Raw genomic sequence first — 21,081 nt, 5'->3', positions numbered from 1 at the left:
GTAGCACCCCATACCCAAGTCCAGCCTCTTGCAACCATGCCGCCTTGCTCCGGATACTTTCCTTGGGGATTGAAAGGGAAAACAACCACGCTGTCCTGTCCAGCCCGGGTGGGGAGAATCTCTGGCTGCCAAAAACCTTGGGCTGGAGGCTCAGGGGGAAGGGCCTGCCTGGGTGCACAGTGAACCCCAGGAAGACTCTCCTGGCTCCTCCCCCTCCCCCAACAACCCTCCCCGGGAGGCTTCAACCTCTCCCAGGGGGGCAGCTGCTGGGCTGAAGTCACTGCTCACAGCGCCCTGGCAAGTCCCAGGTTGCCTCCCTTGCTTTACCTTCCCGGCTCTGACTCTCAAGTCTAAGCGGGAAGGCTGCAGTTCATTTCTAAGGCCCTTGGCTTTGCATTTCTTCCCCACCGTGTGTGGAGCTGAGAGTTGGGTTTTGCCCCTACAGTTCTTCAGGGACTAAGCAGCTAAGGCCTCCGTGGGAGCCTCTGCCTATATGTCACTCCTGTCAGAGGAAGGAGACCACGGAGCGCCTGTCTTTCCCTAATCGGACATGCAGACCCAACTATCCAGGTAGGCACCGGGGAGTGCTGGGTGGGAGAGTGGGCCAGATGTCTGGGAGCCAGGTTCAGAACTCTCTGGCTCCGAGAGGACCGCAGATGCCATAAAACCAAGAAGGCGCGGGGGAACTGCACTGGAGACTGAATAACCGGGCACGCTCCAACCAAACGCTGAAACTTCATCTGCCTGGAGAGAGGCCAGGCCGAGGCAGTGGGGAGGACTCCCCAACGGAGGACCCTCCCCAGCCTCCCACAGCCTCTCGCATCGCCTGCGCTGTGCAGCTCCGCGAGAGGAAACTTTTCGCACAGCCTCAGCTCACGAGTCCCAAGAGAACGTCCTCTCCCCAAATCAGCCCTCCGCGTTCACTGGGCGTACTTAGAACTGGGTCCGAACCTCTTAACTGCTTCGCATGCCATCTGGTTACCGTGGCAACACCATCCGGCGGCGCCCGGCGGTCCAATCGGAGCCTGCGGCCTCTTTCGAGCCTTTCCCAAGGTGGAGACCGGGACGCGGCCAGGGATGGGGAAGGGGTGGGCCCGGCTCTTGTCTCTGGCGCCGCCCAGGCCACTCAGAGCCCAGGTCGCCAGTCCAGCTCCAGCGAGGTGGGCTGGCAAGCCAAGCCGGCCGGCCGGGTTAGGGGCTCCGACTCCTGGTTGAGGGGCGGGGAAGGAGGGTGACGTGAGCCGGACCCGGCGGGCGGAGTTGGGACCCGCTCGCGGAGGCGGGGGCGAGCACTCCCAGAGGCAGACGCGCAGTGGGAGGCGGCCGAGCGGCGCGGGCGGCTCTGCGGAGGGCGCGGTGGGCGCGGGCGGCGGGGCCCGGGATCCCCGCGCGCCTCCTCCGCGCGGCGGCGCCGCCGCGCGTCCCCACGCCCCGCGCTCCACGCTCCCTCGCCCCGCGCCTCCCCTGCCCGCCTCCTGGCAGTCTCCGGGCCGCGGCTGTCTGCAGAGCGAGCGCTTAGACGGAGCTCTCCTGCAACTTGATCGGTGTCAGAACCCGGGACAGAAGCCCCTCAACCAGGAGGCGCGTGGAGGCGACCCGCGTGGGCCAGAGGGGCGATCCTCTCAATCCCCGGGGCGACGCCGATCACAGCCTCGCAGCTCCGGCTGCAGGCTAGATCCTCGTACGGCGCGCGGAGCGGCCGGCTTCGCTGCCCGCCGCCCCGGAGAACGAAGCCCCGCTACTTGGACCCTCGCGGCCCGCAACAGACCCAGAGAGTGCCCGCCTCGCTGCCGCCCGCTCCGTGTGGCCTGCGGTGGGGGCCCCGCGCCCCGAGAGTCGCGGGAGGATGTGCGTCCCCGCGGGCCGACCCGCCTGAGCCATGCGCCCCCTCGGCGGCGGCGCGCCGGCCGGCATGGAGCCCCGCGCGGCCGCGCTCTGACTCGCTGTGCGCCCCGCGGCCGGCGGGCGGCGGCGGCGGCGGCCCGAAGCCGAAGAGCGGCGCCACGGGACGGGAGCGAGCGGGCGCGGGCGCTGCGCAGATGGCCGGGGCAAGCAAGGTCTGAGGCTGGGTTCCTTGAAACGTGACCATGTGGATCCAACAGCTTTTAGGACTCAGGTGAGCGACCCGGCTGGAGGCACTGTGCGTGGGGGGTGCGTGGGCGCTGGGCTGGGCTGCTGCTCACTGTTGCAAACCTAGACACGGCTTCTCGCCTCCCCGAGGCGGCCCGCGTGGTGCACCCGAAGCCGCGGAGCGCGGCCGCCTGCTGGTCCCCAAGGCCGGGCAGGGAACAGCCGTTCTCTCACGCTCCGCGAGTGGAATGGGGTCGAGGCAGGGGCGCTAGCCCCAGTAACCTGGCAGCGGGGCTGGCTGGAGCACCCGCGGCTCGGGGCGCCAGCAGCGCAGTGTCCTGGCCAGCGGCCCCGGCGCGGCTTCTCTCCGGAGCCCGACGCGAGTTGCGGGCCGTTGGGCGCGGCGGACTCGGGGGCTAGGGCTGACGCTGGAGCTGCCAGCCAGAGCCACCGGCCCTCCCAGTTCTCGAGCAGCTTTGCCGCGGAGTTAGAGGAGCCCAGAACCCTACAGCCCTTCTCTCGGTTCTTCGGGGCCCTGGGCCCCTGTACTGGAGTGTAGTAGGAGCACAGCTGCCTGGCCAGCTGCTTTGGGGTGACCTCCGGGCAGAAGGTCGCACGCAGCTGGCGGACAGCTGGGTCTGGAGAGCTTTTGGATCCTGGGGGAGCGACAACAGGCAACTGCCTCTAAGAACCTTTCACGGTCACACAGGGCTTGTCTGTGTCCGGGACCTTAGAGCCAGCAGGCACTCAAGCCCAGCGCGGTTATGGGGCGGGCCAGAAAGACCCTTCTCTGCAAACTTTGCCCACCTACCGAATCGCTCAGCCTTCTCTGGATCCTGCCTTGGGGTCTCCAGAACGCAGTTGCCCCTTTTGCAGAGCAGAGTGTCTACTACCCTTGCCCCCTTCTTAAGGGGGTCTCTGGCCAGAGCTGCTGCGCCTGGGTTGGGGTTTGGGACTCAGGTTGAACAGCACAAATGGAAGCTGAGAAAGGCCGCTTGCGCTTCTCGTGTTTGTCCACTGGGATGCACTGCGCTCCCGTGTTGAGGATACCAGGGTCGGTGGCTGCTAGAGCAGGCTGCCTCAGCCACCCACCCCCACCAGCATGAAGCTGGGGAGAAAGTGGGGCCAAAGGAGGGAGGAACATGCGTGCGACCTGATTTTGAGAAGTCTGAAGGAGACTGGCATGGGAGTGTTTGCTAGCTGTCCTTGATTTACGAGTGGATCTGGTGCCCAGTACTCCATGCTGGGTCAGCATCACCAAGGGAAGACTGTCACACGTCATTCCTGGCATCCCCTTTCCTAGTGGCTGGGTTTGTTTGCGCTGTGGACTTTAAGAGGTTAATAACCAGGCCGATCTCTTCTGAGCGGGGCACTGGCTGGACCTCAGTCCATCAGTGGGCTGTGCTAAGGGTTAGGCTCCTGCGATTCTGGGGTGTGGAGCAAATGAAGCAAGGACAGCTTTTCTGACAGGAGCCTGATCTAGATGACTTTTTCCTTTGTCTGTCTGTCTGTCTGTCTGTCTGTCTCCCCTTCTTCTCCCTACTGTCCCAGTGCTCAGCTAGATCCCAAGGCTTCCAGAGCAAGCCAGTGGGATTCCCTCCTTGCCCAGAGGAAGCTTGATCTCCCATGCTGCAGTCTGGCACTTGCTTTCCAGTGGCCTCTTACCTGCACGTCGTTAGGTTGAAAGGGCAGTGCATTTGATAACAGGGAGAGAACAAATGCCAAGCAGAGAAACCTCCTTCCCGGTTCAAAATTCAGTTACCATAGAATGAGAATAACTGCGCAGGGACATGGCCAGACTTTCAGAAACGGTTCTGTTGCTGATTTCGAAGTTTGGCCTTTTAGGATCCCTCCCTGCCAGATGTCAGCAGGCACGGTCTCCTACGCATAGCCCCGAGGAAGGGCTGCTACTCCCTGCAGCCCTGATAGGAGAGCTAGGCCTGTGTTTGCTGCGCAGAGGGGCTAGATGGCTTTGCTCCCTCTCTGGACAGGCACAGGGAGCGTGAGCCTCAGAGCTACACCTCTCCCTCGTAGCTCTTCACCCTGGCTTGCTAACTGCTCCCCACCGTACTGTAGGTGAGCACTGGACATCTTGCTGTCAAGCTTTGAGACTGGTTAGGATAGGTATCACCTCCAGCAGAGGCAGCAGAAGGCATCTCTTTCTGCTTGGGAAAAGAAGGCTCCCTGACAGCCGAGGGAGGGGCTTCCTTGCTCCCACTCAGACCCAGGCTTGGATACTTCGGCAATGGAGCCTCGCTGCTTTAGGAGCAGAGGCAAACAGAGTTGGATTTGTCTGCTTTTATTTATTTGTTGGTAGGAGTTGTGTCGGGGCTTCCTTGGGTCAGTCCCAAGGAAAGAAAGGCAGTCCCTAAAGGAGACTTGGGGGCTTGCTTAGCTGGCCAGGTCCCTGAGCACTGGGAGTGGGGGTGGGGAGTTGGGGGAGGGTTTACTCAGCAGGCAGCCCAAGTTCCCAGGTCTGGCTCTGAGTGTGACCTGAGGAGACTGTGACCTCTTGGGATTGTGTAGAGTAGCTGGGAACAGGCACCCACAGCTTTTGCTGGGTTGTGTTCCGGACCAGGCAGACAGTCCTAGACTCAACCCCGGCCATATTCCTCAGAGAGCTTTCTTTTGGCGTCCCTTCTGCCGGGGAGGCCCCTCTGAGTACATTAAGAACACAATTCACAGTTTTCTCAAGCTCTTCCAGTGTGTGCTGTGTTGTGTCTGGGCTTCCCGGCAGGGATCCACAGGGCTGCTGTCATCAGCCCCAGCACAAAGTCCCCCAGCAGCTGGGGCTGCGCAGCCAGGCTTTAGTGGATGGAGTCAATGCTTTGTCCGCAAACACTGGGCACCGGGCGAATGCTGGCTCCCTCTCCTTTCCAGCTGCTGTTACTAAATTGATTGCAACTGGAATCCATCTAGGGTCAGAGGCCGTGATACTCATCTGGATAATAACACTGGACTAAACGGTAAATTTGGAAGGTAGTGGAACACTTCCAGCAACATGGGCAACCCCACCCCTCTCTCTCATCCTCGGAGCCAAATGGAGGGGTTGATAGTAGACGGGCCCCCTCCCTGCCTGTCTGTTCATTTATTTATTCCTCTGCTTCCTTAGCTTCTTTGCCTTGGGGGAAGAAGCAGAGCATACAGCTCACAAGCAGCTCCAAGCTTCTTCCTGAGACGTCAACCACCGGTCCCTAGAGAGAGGTAGCCGGTCAGCTTGCTTAGTCCTCTATGTGTCTGGATTCTCCTAGCTGGGATCACTTGGGGGTTAGTTACCGCCTCTCCTCCCCCCCCCCCCCAGCCTGGCAGCTTCAGTGTTATTTCTGACCCCAACAAAAGCAGGGTGTTTGCCAGACATTGCCCTGAGCGTTCTTTGGGAAATAAAGGGATGCTCAGCGTGCTGTGGGAGCCTGGCTTCCCAGGCAGCCTATGGATTTGCAACCCGAAGCTGTGGGTCTCCTGAGCCCGGGGCTTTTCTCTAGGGGTTATGGGAGAGTCATGTGGTTTTGATACACAGTTGCTAGGTTTGCTTCAAAGGGTTACAAGTCAGTAGAGACCAAATTGATGTAAAGATTAGCTCAGAAAGCCAAATATATCCTTGATCTAGATTCCTGTGTTTGAAGTCTGGCTGGAGAGGGTTTTGCTTGACTCCTGCCTGGCAGACCTAGGGGGAGACAGGCTAGGGGTTTGTGAGACCAGAGCAGTAGAGTGCAAACCCTGCTCATTCCTCCTCAGAGACCCCTTCCAGGAATTCAAAGGGGCTGGTGACTCATGAAGTGCTAGTGAGGAGCTGTCGTTATGTAACTCAGCTAAGCTGCCTGGAATATCAGTCAGGCCACAGTGTGCCCCTGTCAGAGCCCACCGAGTCAGGGGGAGAGTCAGACCAACTGTAGGGATTGGTCCGGTAGGACCCTCACCATGGCAGTAACCTCTACCCCAGCCATCACCATCCAGGAGTATGCGATGTTTCTTCAGGGTACACCATGAGGGTTTACTTGGGGATCTCTAGTAAGCTGAGAATAGCCCCCTACATCCACTGGAGCAGAGTGGTGGTGACCGGGCTGTGGGCAGATGGTCTGATTTAAGTGGGGCAGGCAGGCGTGGGGAGGTGACTGGAAGGCTCTTCTGGCCCCTCACTTTTTGCAAAGAGTTCCAAGGATGATGAAAAGGGCCAAAAATCTACTCTGGGTCTGTGGGATCCCCCAGATTCCTTACCAGGGAAGAGGCCAGAGTGAAGAGTAGTGTTTGAAGTTGTAATTTGATAGAGTCAGGTCCTGGGCCCCTCCCACCTTCCCCTCTCTCTTCTCCCTCTCCTCCTCCCTGGGTCCAGGGCCAATGAAGGGAAGGGAAACACATCTGTGCCCCTGCACAAGGCCACTTCTCCCTCCTTTATCCCCTCTATTGCATGAAAGAGTTGGGCACAGAGCTGGGGTTGGCCTGCTCAGATGTCATCTGTCCCTTCTGCCTCTCTTGCTGGCTTGACAATCTTCTGGATCTGCTCTTGTCCTCCGTCAGATGTTTTCTCCAGGGACTGACCTAAGAGGGAGGGGTCTGCACCCTCTGGCTGCCCTTCCCCATCCTGATGCTAGCCTTCCGGGTGGTTGCTTGGGCATGGTTCCTGAGTCTGTCTGTCTGTCTGTCTGCCGTTTCAGGTGTCATCATCTTTGTGCCTGCTTGCATCTGCCCCAGGGGTTGCTGGGAAGGGGCAGGGGCATGCACCTTGCTGTGGGGACTGTATGCAGTGGGGAGGGAGGTTATGCCATGTAGAGAGGCTCAGTGGCACACACATAAGCATCTTGGGTTGTGCTGGAGGGGATGCCCAGGGTCTGCGGGCTGGTGGTCTGCCTCGTTCCTCGTTGCTTCCTGGGGAGATCGCATGGGAGAAGCCTGCTCGAGCTTAAATGTGTCAGCGTGGCACAGTGCCCCTATTTTATTGAGTCCCACTTCTGTGCTTCCACTGAAATCCAGGAGAGAGTTTCCAGCCTTAGGCTCAGGCGTTCTCCTGCTCCAGATAGATGTCGCCGCTTCAACCTGGCTTATTGGGGGGTGAATCATATCTCTGGATTTTACCATTAGAGATTCACTCCTTTGGCTTAAAGATCTTTTCCCCCTTCTTTTCACAATTAGAATACAGACCTGCCTGCAAAAACAGTCCCTCCTAGCTCGTTCATTATCAGCTCAGTGTGCTGAGAGAAGGCATCAGACTTCTGTTTGGAGAAAGAGGGTTTGTCGGGGAGAAGAGAGCAGGGAGGTGGTGTCTGTCTGTCTGGCGGTGGGGTTGTGGGGGGAAAGTGCCACTGAGTGAGTAGGGGCTCCCGAGGGGTGAAGGGGAGCCCCAGGGGGCAGGGAGAAGCAGTGTCTGGCGTGGCAGTCTGCAGAATAATCTTTCATTATCTGCAGTTTGGGCCAAGTGGTTTTTGGGTTTTGGGTTTTGTTTCCTTGTTTGTTTGTTTGTTGTTTTTCTGCCCTTTAAGAACATAGATCCTTGTCTGGTCTAGCTCATTCAGAAGATAGATTTGTGATCAACCTATGTGTGTCTGTGGATACAAAGGAGGCTGGGGTGTGTGTGTCAGTTAATGATCTGTGGCGAGAACACACCCAAGGTGCCTTGCTGTGACAAGCACATGCAGTAGAACTGTCCAGTACTGGAAGGGTGCTTGTCTGCTGCTCCCAATGCCTCCTGCAGGGGAAGCACCAGCTCTGCCCTCACCTGCCCCCACCCCAACCCCCACCCGGCACTCATGGAATCTCTTACTCTTGACTTGTGCACACAGAGGTCAGGTACTCACAGTCCTTTGCCCTCAGAGTTGTCATCAGCTGCCGCTGCTGCTCAGGTAACTGTTTTGCAGAGGGTTGGGGCATGGAACATGGGATGAACAGAGACTTTGAAGTTGTCACTAGCAACACTAAAATAGGTGGTAGCCACCAAGAATCCATCTTGTTTAGTCTAGATAAGTAGTATTATGCTGTGATGTGTCGATATAAAATCTCAAGTTGTGACTCTGTGCAAATCCCAAGCGAGGTGCCTATGCCCTCTGGGGACACCAGTGGCTATCTGGGACTAGCGGCCATTGTGCGGGTCGTTGGCTCGGTGAGCATATTTCCTACAGAAGCACAGATGAGAGGAAAGTAATTGTCTCAAAGTCTGTCCCCTCTGCTCTCGAGCCTGCCCCTAGGACAGAGCTGACTCAGTGTAGTCTCCATCACCGGTTCTGGCTAGAGCCCTCTTCAGTGTTGAGGGATTCCTGATGGGCCCTGACTCTGTATTGGCTGAAGCTGTACCTGAATAGAATGGAGACCAGGATGACCCTGTTGTCTTTAGAGGCCCGCAGTTCAGAGAGTGGAGCTGCGGCACCAGCTGAGCCCGTGGATGTTTCTCCATCATTTTGAACAGTTTTCTAATTCTGGGGATCTAAGGACAGTTTATCTGCTCACTGTGACAGAGACCTCATGGATCCATTTCGTTCTGTTCCTACACTCAGCATCTAATATAGACACCACCTAGGGCTTCACAGAGGAGGAACATTGCACTAGAATTGTGTGTGTGCTTTGTGTTTGTGTGTGTGTGTGTGTCCCTGTGTGTATGTGCTTGTGTGTATGTGAGTGCATGTACGTGTGCATGTGTGTATGTGGTGTTTGTGTGTCCTTGTGTGTGTGCTAATGTGTGTATGCATGTGCATGTGTGCTTTTGTGCATTGTGCATGTGTGTGTGTGTGTGTGTGTGTGTGTGTTGGGGAGTTTGGGGATCAGTGTGTTTCAGATGATTTGTTATTAATGCCACCAACTTTCAGGCTCTTCTCTCCTGAAGGAGGAGACTTGAGCTATCCCAAGATGAGGGATAAAATAATGAATACGATGGTGTGATGTCAGCTATGCTTGCAGCCTGTCCGCTGCTGGTGACAGAGAGGGATCTCCAGGGGGATGATGCCCTTATTTCTGGCCACGCCCAGCTTCTGTGAGGCAGAGCTTAACTTGTATAATAGGAGACAAGAACATACCCAGTGTCTGAGTACCAAAGATCTCACTGATCCTCTGCAGGGGTCATTAGCAGCCACCTCAAGTATTCAGATAAGGAATGTGGGTTGCAGGAACATCTATATTGAAGTTATGTCTGACCCAGACAGGAAACTGTGAGCTTCGAGTCAGTGACATTCAACTCTACTGGTTTCCTTAGCAGGACACAGATTCCAAGAGCCCTAAATCCAAACTTGTGAAACCAGACTCAGAGGAGCAGGTCATGTGACTCCCGCTTGGGCAGATTCAAAGCTACAGTTCCCACTGATTCCGTCAAAGAAGGCAGAAGGCTCCCAGATGCCTGGGTGTGTAGGGGCTGAGTGTCACCGGAGGAGAGGGGGGTTGGCACTGACTGGTAAGCCACAGCACAGTCATTCCTGTGCTGTTTCCAGCAATGTCTGATTTAGAAAGAGTGTAGGCTGGAGCAGGCCAGGGGTCTCCACAGAGGCAGCCTGGCGTCTGTAAGAGGCTGTTGAGGAATGAGTGCTTTTAATTCATTTTATGGAACATTCTGAGATCAAAGTCAAACAAAACTCTCTCTCGCACACATCCCTACAGACTAATACTATCCGTGAAAATGTACAAAATATCCTTTAAAAAAAAAACATTATGTGTATGAGTGTTCCTGTAGGTAACACACCAAATGCACGCAGTACCCAAGAAGGCCAGAGGGTGGCGCCAGGTCCCCTGGAACTGGAGTTTGTAAGTCTCCAGTGGGTGCTGGGAACTGAGTCAAGGTCCTCTTAAAGGCTGAGTCATCTGTTTGCATAAAACGGTCTGAGTTCAATATGGGTAGAGCGATGCCAGCAGCTGGTTTACAGAAAGGTCAGAAGAGAATCACAACTCGTCACCGGTGATGTCTGCTGGAGGAAAAGCCACACAGCCATCTTAGTGGTCGTGGAAAACGAATTTGATAAAATCCAACCTGTTCTCATGCCGGCTCTCAGAATAGCAGCAGGTTTTGTTTTTTTGTTTTGGCGTTTTTGTTTTGTTTTTTCCTTAGTGGTGATGAATCAATCGGCTTCATTTCTTCCGAGAAGGGACAACTGAACAATGTATGTGGCCCTCGCACCAACTGCACAGTGGAAACTGACACCAGTTCGACCCAGGAGGAGAAGGAAATGAAAGGCAGGCAGATAAGGGGAAATGGTGTGATTGTCTGTGTGGAAAATAATATACAATTACCGAAAAGCAGTGTCTTAGGACTTCTGAAGGAGCTCGGAAAGGTCACAGAAAGCAAGATAAACACACAAAAGTATGTCTATCGATTGGTGGTAAACACACGGGGAATGTGAGACACACAGTTTCAATTCACTTTCTCTCGCTGAGGAGGACGCCAGGGGCAAAAGCAACACTGGGAAAGGGGTTCGTTTTATCTTACTGGTCGCAGTTAACCATTGAGGGAAGCCAGGGCAGGAGCTGAAGCAGGCCGTGTGTCAGAACGTAGGTCCAGAATGCTGACTGGCTTGCTCTCTGGTTAGCATTTAGTGACTTTCCTGAGACCCGCTCGCCCGGGAATGGAATGGCACCCTACAGCCTGTGCCCTCCTACCAATTACCAATCAAGAAAATGCCCCATGGATGCAACCACAGGCCACTCTGAAAGAGGCAATTCTTCAAGCGAGGGTCCAGCTGAGAACTCTGGGCTACATCAAGCCAACAGCTGAAGCTGAAGACAGCTGAAGACTGTATCAGCTTTCTTTTCCTCTGACAGATGCTGCGAGTGTCCTAAGAGACTAGACTTACCTCAGCTCACAGTTACAGGGCTTTCAAACCAGGATCACGTAGAAGCTGAGCATGGCCACACGTAAGGGCATCATCCCCCTGGAGATCCCTCTTTGTCACCAGCAGCGAACAGGGAAACTGGGAAGGGCTGGGGGCCTAATACTGGGGTGTGTCCTCTTCCAGGGCACACCCCAATGACCTAACTTCCTTCCATTGCCCCAGCACACAAGGGCCCACCACTTCTCAATAGCATCATGGGATGCCAGCTCACCTTTGACACATCCTGGGGACACATTTCAGTGGCTCAGAATGAAACAATCGTGGATCTATCTAAGAAAGGAATCGACTGTTGGATCTCTGTGTCCTGAAAACTACACAGTACCAGCAAACCAAGTCCAAGAAGCCATATGTGAGTGGAGAGACATTCTGTGTTCACGAGTCAGAGGACATCAGTCGACTTCAGGCTGATAATCCTTCTTGATCAGCATTACATTCCAAAGCTCAAGAGAAGTTGTGTGAGGTGTAAGCGTGAGGTTTCCAAAGGAGTTAGGATGCCTGATGGTAAGACTCGCCCTATGGCAACAGTGGTGTCTGTGAACAGGGAGATATGTTGGTCAGGGACTCAGAAGATTCAGGAGGGGAGCCCGAGTCCATGCCAGGCTGACTTTCAAGTCAGGTTCAGTGGCGGGATGTTGCTACTTTGTTTCCAACCCAGTTCCCTGGTAAAAGGAAGCTCAACTCAATCAGTTAACAAAACAAGCTACACGCCTAGATTGGGCGACCTCCCACTGCACTACCCATTCCATCTGTATTATCCCATAGAACTTGTGGTTTCTCCAGGCCACGAGCTTCTCTCCCTCCGGTGCCTCTCCGTTTTCTCTCAGTCGCTCCTTATCCCCCCCCCCCCCCCACTTTATTCTCCTCCCCACGACTCTCAGCTCCTCTCCCTTCCTCCTGCCCAATCGTTGGCTCAAGCCTTTATTTGAAAAGTTAAGGTGGGGAGAAGGCTCACAAAGCAACTCCTCATCTGCAGACCCTCTGAGGAGTGGAATTAGCATCAAAATACAAGTCCAGGACTATCCACAACAGCGGGAAGATTGCTTTTTTCCAAACGGGCTGGCGCACAGCCACACACCCAGGGCTGCAAAAGAATTTTGAACCGCAGCTCACACCCTAGTAACGAGTCACCTCAGAAGTGTCAATCCGGTGTCAAACACGAACTGTAGACTTGCAGGAAACAAGTTCTTCTGGAAGTGTCTTCAGACCTAAAACATGATCTGCACAAAGAAAAACTGGATAAACTGAACACCATAAGAATTGAAGTTTAGGGGAAGAGGAGGTGTCCCAGTAAAGTCCTCACTGCTTGGCACGAGGACAACCTGAGTTTGGATCCCCAAGAACCCATGTGAAAAACTAGAGGTGGGGGTGTGGCCCTGTGTTCTGGGGGTGGGATGGGGAGCCTGTGTTGGGGTGCATTGAAGAACAGCAGCACAAGAACCCCGGAGCTCCCTGGACAGTAAGCCCAGCAGACCAGCAAGCTACAGGCTCAGCAAGAGACAGACTCTGGTCTCCAGGTGAATGCGCATGTGTACATGCACACTCATACACATGTACACACATACATGTAAACACAATGCACAAAGTTTTAAAGACTGTGGCAGAACCATGGGAAAACAGTCATGGAACAGGAGTTGGTATTTGTCAAGGGTTGTCCTTCTTAACAGAATCCTTGAACCTAGAACCACACTGGCAAAAATAGGCGGGGAGCACAAGCACAGGCAAAAATGCTTACCTGACCCCAAGACCCAAGATAATTCACTTGGGGAGCCTCGAGGAAAATACGCAGGGAACCCCGCCCCCTTCCTCCCCTCCCCCCTCCCGGCAAGAACCACAGCTCGCCCATCAGAACGGCTGGTATAGAAAACAAACCTGGCTCTGCCAAATTCTGTCAGGGATGTGGAGAAACTGGGCCACTGCTGTGGCGTGGACAGGACATAAATGCCATGGCCGTGCTGAGAAGGTCTCAGCAGGGTCTTCTGAGGTTAAACACCTGTACCTGCTGCTCACCGAGCTCCGAGCTCTTCTTCATATGGGCGAGAGAGACCGGCACTCGAGGGTTTGTGGCTGGTCAGTGTGCAGCTTGAGTAGGGATTGTGGTGCGTAGCCAGCTCTACAGACAGACACGTCCACACACAGATTAGGGCTTGGCTGTACAGAGGCAGGACTTAGGGAACACCCAGCAGCCTGCAGGGATCTCCAGGGAGTAAACCATTCCCAGAGGATGCATACAGAGGTTTCTGGGAGGAGACGGAGGGTATTGGAAGTGACGGTGGGCGTGAGTTACCTCTGTCCATGTCAGTAACCCGATTGCGTTATTTACTGTAGTCTCTCGGGATGTCACCGTGAGGGAGAGCTGGGGAAGGAGTTCATGGGAGGGATGTCACCATGAGGGAGAGCTGGGGAAGGAGTTCATGGGAGGTCACCACACTTCATGTGGCCATGGCTGTGAATGTACGGGCAACTTAAAGCAGACGTTTAATTAAGGAAAGCAAGCTGATACTGTTTACTCTTGTGTGGGAGACCAGCACCTGGAGATGGCGTGCGCCTGCATATCGTGGTGGTGATGGTGGTGGTGACTGGGAGCTGTGTGGGGTGCTTCTTCACAAATCTGGCTGCAGATCTGAGCCGGGGCGTGGGCCCCGTGTGGCTACCTCAGGGCTCCGAGTGTAAGATGGGGCGGGGGCCGTGAGCCTCGGAGGCTGGCTTTGAGGTCCGCTGTCAGCAGAGGTAACAGGTGACCTGCTGCATAATGACAGGATCAGACGAGCTGTCCAGGACCTTACGTAAACCAGGTCAGCTCCGAAAATAGAGCAGCCATTTTGGGGTCAGTCCTGCCATCCTACATAGGCTCCGGTGTTCTGAGAGCCGACTCGGGGATTTAGAGTGAAAGACATGAAAACAACCAGTGTCTTCTTTCCGGTTCGGTGAGATGAGGACACAGGTAGGTTGAGGTAGAGGCCGGGCTGGCCCAGCTCCTCCAGTTTCCGTTCTAATAGGAACAAACCGGGCCAGGGGAGAGAGTCCAGCAGCACAGGCCAATTGATATCAGAAGACGGGACAAAGCTCTGCTTTGGACTTGGCCGTGGGATTTGGTGACCTCATCTGTTCCCCATGAGTGGAGACTGAGACACCCCCGCCTTCGGCACCCTGGTTTCGTGCCCAGCTTCAGTGAGGCAGATACTTGATCTACCTCAACTCAGCCCGACTCCGTGGTACTCGGGCAAAACGGGAATGGCTGCCCTCATTCCTCCGCAGGAAGAAACAGAAGCAGAGATATGGCGGTTCGTCTACCCAAAGTCACACAGCCTGCGAGTGGAAGAGCTTGGGTTTGAACTCAGCTTTCGAGGACTGTAAGGTTCACTGTCCCTCTTACCACAGAGCCCTGCGGCCTTTGCGCTTTACGTAAAATCTGTTTCTTGGTCTTTCTTAAGTCAGCTTATCGCGACCTTTAAGGAGAAGAGAGGAAGATAATAACTAATCAGAAAATCCCAGCTGCAGTGACAAATTCCTCAGCCGTGTGGATTTAGCCCCAGGTGCAGCTGACACTACATCTCCGCTCTCTGGCACCCACAGTATTTAGGGAAATGCTCTCAGAACAGGAGATTATTTTGCATCCTCTGTGCATGCGCATGCAAGCGTGCACGTGTCTGGTGTGTGCATATACGTTTCTGTGACACAGATGTTGTCATCCAATGTAGTAAGCAGAAATAATCGTCACCACATCTGGGAGGCCCCTCAGGAGGGGTCTCACTTGTGATGAGGTGCATGTCACGCAGAGAGTGTGTGGGAGACCATGCAGCTGTGGGCTTGGCACTTGCCACATGGGGCACGAGGCTGTCCCTTCCTGGTGTCACTGTACACATCGTGAAATCCCTAAGTTAAAAGAACTTGTCAGCTCGCTGACCTGGGCTCCTGTCTCCACAGCCTGGTGTAGCACCGTTCCAGCGCTGGCAAGTTCCCTCCTGCTATGCCTGGACACTCTGGACTTTGGCTCCTCCCCTGACAGTCTCTGACCTGGGATATTCCACGGGGGTGACCTCCTTCCTGTGGGTTTTGTGTCTGTCTTGCTTTGTTCAGTCTCCAGGTCTCAGAGTTTGCCTGTGTGGAAGTGTGTTGCTTTCACCCCCTTTTTTTATTGAGTAGTATTCCACTTTTCTGGACGTGCCACAGTGGGTGTCTATTGGCTGATTCTGTGTGAGCATTGTCTTCACTGCCTTTGTCTCCATTGTGTCTGCACACACACACAAGAACACATGCAAACACATGCACACTTACATACACATGCACACTCTAATGTGCACACACACTCTCATATACACACCTGCGAAAACACACACACTCATGCACATGCACAGTCTCACATGCATACTTTCACATCTGCATGAATAGAGACATACACATTGTACATGCAAATGCATGCATACACACTCATACATGTACTTTCACAAACGCATACACATACCCATGTATACTCTTACATGCACATGTGAATACATGCACACACATGTACATACACACATGCACACATACACACACATGTACATGTACACACACTCTTACACATGCACACTCTCACATATATGCATACACAGAAACATACACACTCACACATGCACAATCATACATTCTCACAGACACACACACATACACACACTCACACTCATGTGAATACATGCACACTTGCATATTCACATATGTACTCTCATACATGTATACACACATGTACATGCACACATACAAGCACAGAAGTGCATGCACACACATTCAGAGACACACATACTTGAACACTCACACACACACACACACACACACACACACACAAACTCCTGTGCTATGGTTGCCTGCAGAGGTCTGAGAAGAGCCTCAGTTGTTGGTTCTTTCTGTTCCCGTTGTCCGAGACCGTCTCCTGCTCACTGCTGTGCTGCCTGGCTGCCAGCATGTAGGGATTCTCTTGTCTCTGCCACCCAGATCTTCACCAGTGTGCTAGGATGTGCTGTGCCCACTTTTGCGTGACTTCTGAACTCAGGTCCTCATGCTTATATGGCCAGTGCCCTAGCCACTGAACAGATGCCCCAGCCACTCCACTTTATAACAGCAGATATGGGGGCCATAGTGCCCTGGGAATCTCCTAGTGTGTGCTCTGGCTGATGGGGCCTGGTCTCTGAGGAGACGTGTTCCCTACAGAGACTATTGTTTAGTTGTCCGTTTCTCCTTCCATAAACATTTATTACGTGTGCCTCCACAGTGCTGTGTGTTGGTGTGCTTAGTCAAGGACAGAATTTTCCATTCTCCTTGGTACAGTGACACTGTGGATGGGGACATTTTAGCTCCTCAGAAGATGGGCTCTCGGCCAGTGCGATGCTTACCATTGGAGAGGAGGTGCCATCGGGGTCCTGTACAGTGTCCAGTGTGCTCCTCCCTGTGACTGAGGGTGACACGGTCTGTGGGAATGGAGAGAGGATGTTGTAGATCACGTACCACCTCCCGGGGGCCTCTGGGGCCATGCACCTTACGGAACATCCCGTGGCCAGGGCGATTATTTAGGTGCACAGAGCCAAACGGGCAAGGCGGCGCTCCAGGCAAGCCCCAGGAATGCTCTGCCCTGCGTCTCTCCGTGGAAGGACACAGAATCCCAGACAGGAATGCCCTTGTGTGAGGCAGGGGCTGAGGGGACTTGCTGCTACGAAAGGGAGGGCAAAGCTGACAGCCACTCTCCTGGCAGGCCAGGCCAGTCCCCCGGGCACCATCCATCTCCTTCTGAACTGTGGGATGCCAGGCTCACGGGCTGCGGTGGCTTTCCTGCACGGACCAGCCTCCTCCTCAGCTCTGTGCTGAAAGGAATTGTCAGCCCTGTGGGCGGAAGGGAAGGTGCTGGTGGCCGTTGATCACTCTGGGTGGCCTGAGTGGTTTTGTCTTTCTGGGAGAACTATGTGCTGTGCACACTGCAATCCTGAGGCGATGCCCTGCCTGGTCCTGCTAGCCCGTGTGGCACTGGGCTAAATGGTGGCCACATTCTTAGTCTTCATCCTCAACACCTGCCAATCTTCCTGGTGGCATTGCTGATCTGAGGCCTTTTCCTTGCCCCCTTTCCAAGGAAAACCAGAGAGGCTTAGTGAATTGTGCCAGGGCCACACAGCTAATAAACAGCGCAGTCAACATTTGACTCGGTGCCAGACAGTAGGCTCTGGTCCCTGTCCTCCACTCTGGCGTCTTGTGTTTTAACAGACTTACTGTTGGGTTTTTTTTTTTAAAGCATTTACAAAACTGAATATGCACCAGATAGAGGTGGGCAGCCATGGGTGGGATCTGAGTCCGGCATCCAGGGCTAACTCTGTGAGCTCCCATGTATCCTGGCCTCCAGGATGTGTAGGTGAAGAGAGGCAACAGAAAACCCTTGTGACTACAGAGGTGGCCCATGTCCCCAGCAGGGCCTAGTGTGAGGAGCAGCAGGCCAGGAAGAAGGAGGGCCACGCCTGCTCTTTCCTGTGCTTGGCCATGCCCTCCTCTGGGACTACTGTGGTGTGTGTGGAATGAATGTCCTCCCCACCCAGGTTGGAAGTAGCCTCGGGGTCAAACGGGTGACTCTATAGGTGGGAAGAGCCAGCTAGGACTACTTGAATTCTCCAGGCCATATTTTATTTTTAAAGGTTTATTATTATATGTAAGTACACTGTAGCTGTCTTCAGACTCACCAGAGGAAGGAGTCAAATCTCATTACAGATGGTTATGAGCCACTGTGTGGTTGCTGGGATTTGAACTTGGGACCTTTGGAAGAGCAGTCAGTGCTCTTAACCACTGAGCCATCTCTCCAGCTCCTCCAGGCCCTATTTTTGATGACCTTCCTCATGGATGCCGCTTGTGGCCGCTGTGTCAGGATGACTCCCTTCACCTAGGTCAATAGTGACTATTATTGTGTGCTCAACATGACACCTGTGGCCAAAAACCAGCACGAGGGTTTCCAGGAGATTCCAGGGCTGTAAAGGTTTGGATGGAGTGACCTCTAATTCGATGTGCAACTGAGATAGTCTGATTCTTCTGCCTTCTGTCTGAGTGCTAGGACTCTAGGCCCACACCACCACGCCTAGACGGCACATGCGAAGGACGGCGTCCTGCGTGCGAGGGACGCACTTCCCCGACTGGGCTACATTAAAGCTCAATGACTTGACGTCATACACAAACTTTTTACGTGTAGGGGTGTTTTTGCCTGTGCATGTGTCCATGCACCCCATGGCGTGTATTCAGTACCTGCAGCAGCCAGAAGAGGTCACTGGTTCCCCTGGAAGGGGAGTTATAAAGAGTTGACTTATGGATGCTGGGAATCGAACCTGAGTCCTCGGCAAGAGCAGCCAGTGCTCTTCGCTGGTGAGACATCTCTCCAACGTCACAGCTGGATATTAGAAGAATTTGTTTATTTATCTTACGTGTATGAGTGTTTGCATGCGTGTGCGTATGCATACACACCACGTGTGTGCCTGTCTGGTACTTGTGGACATCCGAAGAGGGTGGTTGGATTCCCTCCTACTGAGGCTGGTGAGGATTGGCCGTAGGTCCCCTGAAAGAGCAAGGGACCTCCTGATCCATTCCTCCAGCAACAGAACTGTGTCCTTGTGAATGGATTCCAGGAGGGTCTCTGCATCTGTCCTTGTGAGGACTTCCCTGCAGCCGCTGCGGAGACTCTGCTTCCAGACCACCAAGGGCTGAGCTCTCCACAGGATTATGTTACCTCTGTGGTGAAGACCCTGTTTCCAGCCCGTGCTCAGCCCCTGCCCTGCCCCCTCTGTTCTGTAAAGAGAAAGTTCTAGGCTGTGCTTAGAGCCCAGGAGCCCCGTGCTTCCTGCCGTGGGATGCGTTGGATTCTTTAGGGAGCCAATTATACAAGGAGAGAGCAAGCGTGTGTTTATTTTTACGTCGCTGTTTCAAAATCCCAGAAATTGATGGTGGAATGGCCCCATTAGAAGCTTGGTGCTGTGGCACTGTGGCCACAGGCTTCCTGGGCCTTTGCCCCGCCCCCAGAGCCTGGCCTGGGCTGATTGGTGCAAATCCAACTTCATGCCCCTGTGGAGGGCCCTTCTCCTCCCCTTCAGCCTTCCCAGCCCTGTCTGAGTCTCTCCATGGGGGCAACAGGTTGGACAGACAGGGAGCAGACCAGAGCTGGGTCTGCACTAAAGTGGGTGGGATACAGGCCAGGCGGCCCTGGCAGCTCTGGCTACGGAGGGGGGGGGGGCTGTCTTATGCTTGACTTCTTGTGAGCACAGGAGGAAGCAGTTTAGAAACATCTCCAGAAGTTCAAGAAGCCAAAGGGCTGGGGTGGGGCCAGGTGGGTCTGCAGGCGCCAGGCAACCGGATCAAGCAGGACCCAGGCTAGGAACAGTGAAGGAAACGGCAGGATGGCGTATTAGGAGAGGAGCCCGGGAGGGCTGAAGGAGGAGGGGAGGAAGAAGAAAGAGAGGGAGAGGCTTTGGGCAGGGAGGAGGAAGAGGAGGAGGAGGAGAGACAGAGACAGAGAGAGACAGAGAGACAGAGAGAAACAGAGACAGAGAAACAGATTAAAATTCTTACCCCTACTTATTTGGGAAGGGCATCGGGGAGTCATTGATCAAGGCCTTGTCCAGTTCCCCACAAGTAGAATGGCTTCTGGGAGGGGAACCAGGTCCATCTGTCCCCCAAGGGGCTGGCAGGAGGGACTGCAGAGGTGGCTCCCAGAGCTCCCTATTTGGTCCTCAAGTTCGGAGCAGGGAATGTTCTGGGAAAAGACTCCCGACTTGTGTGTTCATAGAGGAGGAGAGATGGACCCCTGGAAAGCCGGGCTGTTGGAACATGTGGTTGTGTGAGTGCTGAGTGCAGAACCCAGCGTCCTGTGGGGAAGCCTGGTCACAGGAAAACATCCCAGACCCACAGGGACACAGGGAGAATCTTGAAGCAGTCCCTGGGGCCCAGAGGACAGGGGCCTGGCCAGGCTGTTGGGGTTCCTCCTCGCCCCTGCTCAGCTGGCTCTGCTGCTGCCTCCCACAGCGGCCCTCAGCTGGGGCTCCTACCCTCAGAGGACACCTGTCCCCTGGGCTATCATCCGTCACCCACCTCAGGGCCGTCACAGCCCACTATCAGGAACTCAGGTGGTCACCATGCCAAAGCTTGTGAATGAGGGGCTGAGCTCCTGAGATAGGAGATGGCGCCACCAGCAGGAGTCGGTGGAAGTTTCTAGAGGGGTTGGGCTTACAGTTTGCATGTCTCTCTGTGGGGCTGGACCTGTGCAGCAATGAGGCTATGCTCTTGTTCTCAAGGGAACCGCGTGGGAGAGCGTGTCTGTGCTGCGAGTGTGTTAGGTGCATGAGTTTGTATGGGTGTGGTGTGTGTTACATATGGAGTGGTGTGTGTGTGTGGGGGGTTGGTGTAAGTGTATGTGTGTGTGGAGTATGTTAGGTACATGAGTTCATGTGGGTGTGGTGTGTTACATGTGGTGTGGTGTGTGTGTGTATAATATGTTAAGTGCATGAGTTCATATGGGTGTGATGTATATGTTACATGTGGATTATGTGGTGTGTATATGTACTTGTGTGTGGTTTTTGTGTGTGCGATGTTTGTTTATGTGGAAGAGTGTGTCTGTGCTAGGAGTGTGTTAGGTGCATGAGTTTACATGGATGGGGAGCGTGCGCTTTGTGTGTGTGTGTGTGTATGTGTGTGTGTCGTGTGTGGTTGGTATATGTGTGTGTGTAGTGTGGTTGGGGTATGTATGTTTAAGTGTATGTGGTGTGGTTGGTATGTGTGTTGTAAGGTTGGTGTGTGTGCCTGTGTGTGATGTGTGTGGTGTGATGTGGGGTGGGTGTGTGTGTGTGTGTGAGATGTGGTTGATGTGTGTGGTTTGTGTGTGTGGTGCGTGTGTGGTCTGTGTGTGTGTGTGTGATGCATATGTCTCAGTGTGTGGTGCCCTGAGGGGTGTGGGTTGTGAGGCACCACTGAACTTGAAAATCACCAGCTCCTCCACCTCCGCTCTCTCCATCTGCAGCTGCCCAGCAGTTCAAGTACTTTAATTAACAGACTCTCTCAGTGGTCTGTTGAGGTCAGGAAATATCATTAGCCTTACTTCACAGATGGGTAAACTGAGGCGGGGTACGGCTAAGTAATTCTCCAAGGTCTTGCAGAGTCAGCAGAGCAGCCCCTGCTGATACCAGCTGAGTTTGCCTTATGTTCGTGCCATCCACCACAGTGTGGCCAG

At 54.4% G+C, this 21,081-nt stretch overlaps 1 protein-coding gene across 1 annotated transcript in view; it reads left to right on the top strand.

Moving 5' to 3' along the window:
- The first annotated feature begins 2,012 nt into the window (after positions 1–2,012).
- The window catches only part of Ajap1 (adherens junctions associated protein 1), a 112,016-nt gene continuing 92,947 nt past the window's right edge, over positions 2,013–21,081 (top strand). Inside the window, exon 1 of the mRNA XM_052175768.1 lies at positions 2,013–2,116. Coding sequence (XP_052031728.1) covers positions 2,088–2,116 — 29 coding nt within the window. The 5' untranslated portion in view covers positions 2,013–2,087. The remainder of the gene's footprint in view (positions 2,117–21,081) is intronic.

This window comes from Apodemus sylvaticus, chromosome 3 (assembly GCF_947179515.1).
Source record: "Apodemus sylvaticus chromosome 3, mApoSyl1.1, whole genome shotgun sequence".
Classification (NCBI taxonomy): Eukaryota; Metazoa; Chordata; class Mammalia; order Rodentia; family Muridae; genus Apodemus; species Apodemus sylvaticus.
The sequence above is the reverse complement of the archived record's forward strand: the minus strand, read 5'-3'. Positions and strand labels throughout refer to the sequence as shown.